Consider the following 2500-nt stretch of genomic DNA (forward strand, 5'->3'; position numbering starts at 1 on the left):
CCGCCCACCTGAGCCTGTCTAAGCTCCGCCCACCTGAGCTTGTCTAAGCTCCACCCACCTGAGCTTGTCTAAGCTCCACCCACCTGAGGTTGTCTAAGCTCCACCCACCTGAGCTTGTCTAAGCTCCACCCACCTGAGCTTATCTAAGCTCCACCCACCTGAGCTTGTCTAAGCTCCACCCACCTGAGCTTGTCTAAGCTCCACCCACCTGAGCCTGTCTAAGCTCCGCCCACCTGAGCCTGTCTAAGCTCCGCCCACCTGAGCTTGTCTAAGCTCCGCCCACCTGAGCTTGTCCTGGGTCAGGTTGTCCACGTCCATGGATTTGCGTCTGCCTTCCAGAACCTTCTTCTTCTTCTCTCTCTCCGTCTGCTTCTTACCCACCCTCACCGTCTGAGAGAGGGAGGGAGGTGGGGGGGGAGTGGGGGAGGGAGGGAGAGAGAGAGAGAGAGGGACGGGGGGGAGAGAGAGAGAGAGAGAGAGAGAGAGGGACGGGGGGGAGAGAGAGAGAGAGAGAGAGAGAGAGAGAGAGAGGGACGGGGGGAGAGAGAGAGACAGAGAGACAGAGACACATAGAGAGAGAGACAGAGTCAGAGGGAGGGAGAGAGAGAGACAGAAAGACAGAAAGACAGAAAGACAGACAGACAGACGGACAGGGAGAGAGAGAGAGAGAGAGAGAGAGGGAGGGAGGGACAGAGAGAGAGAGAGAGGGGGGGGAGAGAGAGAGAGAAAGAGAGAGAGAGAGAGAGAGAGAGAGAGAGGGACGGGGGGGAGAGAGAGAGACAGAGAGACAGAGAGACAGAGACACATAGAGAGAGAGACAGAGTCAGAGGGAGGGAGAGAGAGAGACAGAAAGACAGAAAGACAGACAGACAGACAGACGGACAGACGGACAGGGAGAGAGAGAGAGAGAGAGAGAGAGAGACAGGTCATTGTCGTTCTATCTTGTAGTGTCTCTATGCTGAGGTAGGTTAAGCTCCGCCCCCCAGGGCCTGTAGTGTCTCTATGCTGAGGTAGGTTAAGCTCCGCCCCCCAGGGCCTGATGTGTCTATGCTGAGGTAGGTTAAGCTCCGCCCCCCAGGGCCTGATGTGTCTATGCTGAGGTAGGTTAAGCTCCGCCCCCCAGGGCCTGTAGTGTCTCTATGCTGAGGTAGGTTAAGCTCCGCCCCCCAGGGCCTGTAGTGTCTCTATGCTGAGGTAGGTTAAGCTCCGCCCCCCAGGGCCTGTAGTGTATCTATGCTGAGGTAGGTTAAGCTCCTTCCCCCAGGGCCTGTAGTGTATCTATGCTGAGGTAGGTTAAGCTCCGCCCCCCAGGGCCTGTAGTGTATCTATGCTGAGGTAGGTTAAGCTCCGCCCCCCAGGGCCTCACCTTCTGCATGTAGCCTCCAAAGTGCAGACTGGTCAAGGTCTTCTTCTTCTTAGCATCGTCATCCGCCCTCTTCCTGTTCTCCTCATCATCCCTGCGGGTCCTCTCATCCTGGAGGGAGAGGAGAGGGGGATGAGGAGGAGAGAGGGATGAGGAGGAGAGGGGGATGAGGAGGAGAGAGGGATGAGGAGGAGAGGCGGATGAGGAGGAGAGGGGGATGAGGAGGAGAGGGGGATGAGGAGGAGAGAGGGATGGGGAGGAGAGAGGGATGAGGAGGAGAGGGGGATGAGAAGGATGAGAACAAGAGGGGGATGAGAGAAGAGAGGGATGAGAGAAGAGAGGGATGAGGAGGAGAGAGGGATGAGGAGGAGAGAGGGATGAGGAGGAGAGGGGGATGAGAGGAGAGGGGGATGAGGAGGAGAGGGGGATGAGGAGGAGAGGGGGATGAGGAGGAGAGAGGGATGAGGAGGAGAGGGGGATGAGGAGGAGAGGGGGATGAGGAGGAGAGGGGGATGAGGAGGAGTGAGGGATGAGGAGGAGAGGGGGATGAGGAGGAGAGGGGGATGAGAGGAGAGGGGGATGAGGAGGAGAGGGGGATGAGGAGGAGAAACGGATGAGAGAAGAGAGGGGGATGAGGAGGAGAGAGGTATGAGGAGGAGAGGGGGATGAGGAGGAGAGGGGGGTGAGGAGGAGAGGGGGATGAGGAGGAGAGAGGGATGAGGAGGAGAGGGGGATGAGGAGGAGAGGGGGGTGAGGAGGAGAGGGGTGAGAGAATAGAGGGATGAGAAGAAGACGGGGATGAGAAGAGGGGGGTGAGAAGAAGAGAGAGGGATGAGAGGAAGAGAGAGGGATGACAAGAAGAGAGGGATGAGAGAAGAGAGGGATGACACATTTGGCAAGTTTATTTGTACAGCACATTTCAAGTACATGTATTTCAAGTATATGTAGACAGTACATACATCATTAAAATACAGCAAGAGGAGCATAGTAAGAAAATAAAAATGACAATGAATAAAAGCAAATATAAGAAGTAGATAGATAAACATTCAATAAGACAATAGTTTATGGATAAAAGACATTGCTAGAAGTGTTTTGTTTAGTTTAGATTTAAATATGTGTAGGGTTTGGGCCTGTTTG

At 55.0% G+C, this 2500-nt stretch overlaps 1 protein-coding gene across 1 annotated transcript in view; it reads right to left on the reverse strand.

Annotated features, from left to right (window-relative positions):
- Positions 1–2500, reverse strand: part of LOC308153342 (troponin T, cardiac muscle isoforms-like) — a gene marked incomplete at its 3' end in the record, with an annotated part of 8029 nt that overhangs the window by 2398 nt on the left and 3131 nt on the right. Inside the window, exons 5-6 of the mRNA XM_080526447.1 lie at positions 1367–1474; positions 284–390 (exon numbers count right to left, since the gene is read on the reverse strand). Of these exons, the coding sequence (XP_080382573.1) occupies positions 284–390; positions 1367–1474 (215 nt within the window). The remainder of the gene's footprint in view (positions 1–283; positions 391–1366; positions 1475–2500) is intronic.

This window comes from Nansenia antarctica (genome assembly GCF_963989245.1).
Source record: "Nansenia antarctica genome assembly, chromosome: 3".
In the NCBI taxonomy this organism is placed as follows: domain Eukaryota; kingdom Metazoa; phylum Chordata; class Actinopteri; order Argentiniformes; family Microstomatidae; genus Nansenia; species Nansenia antarctica.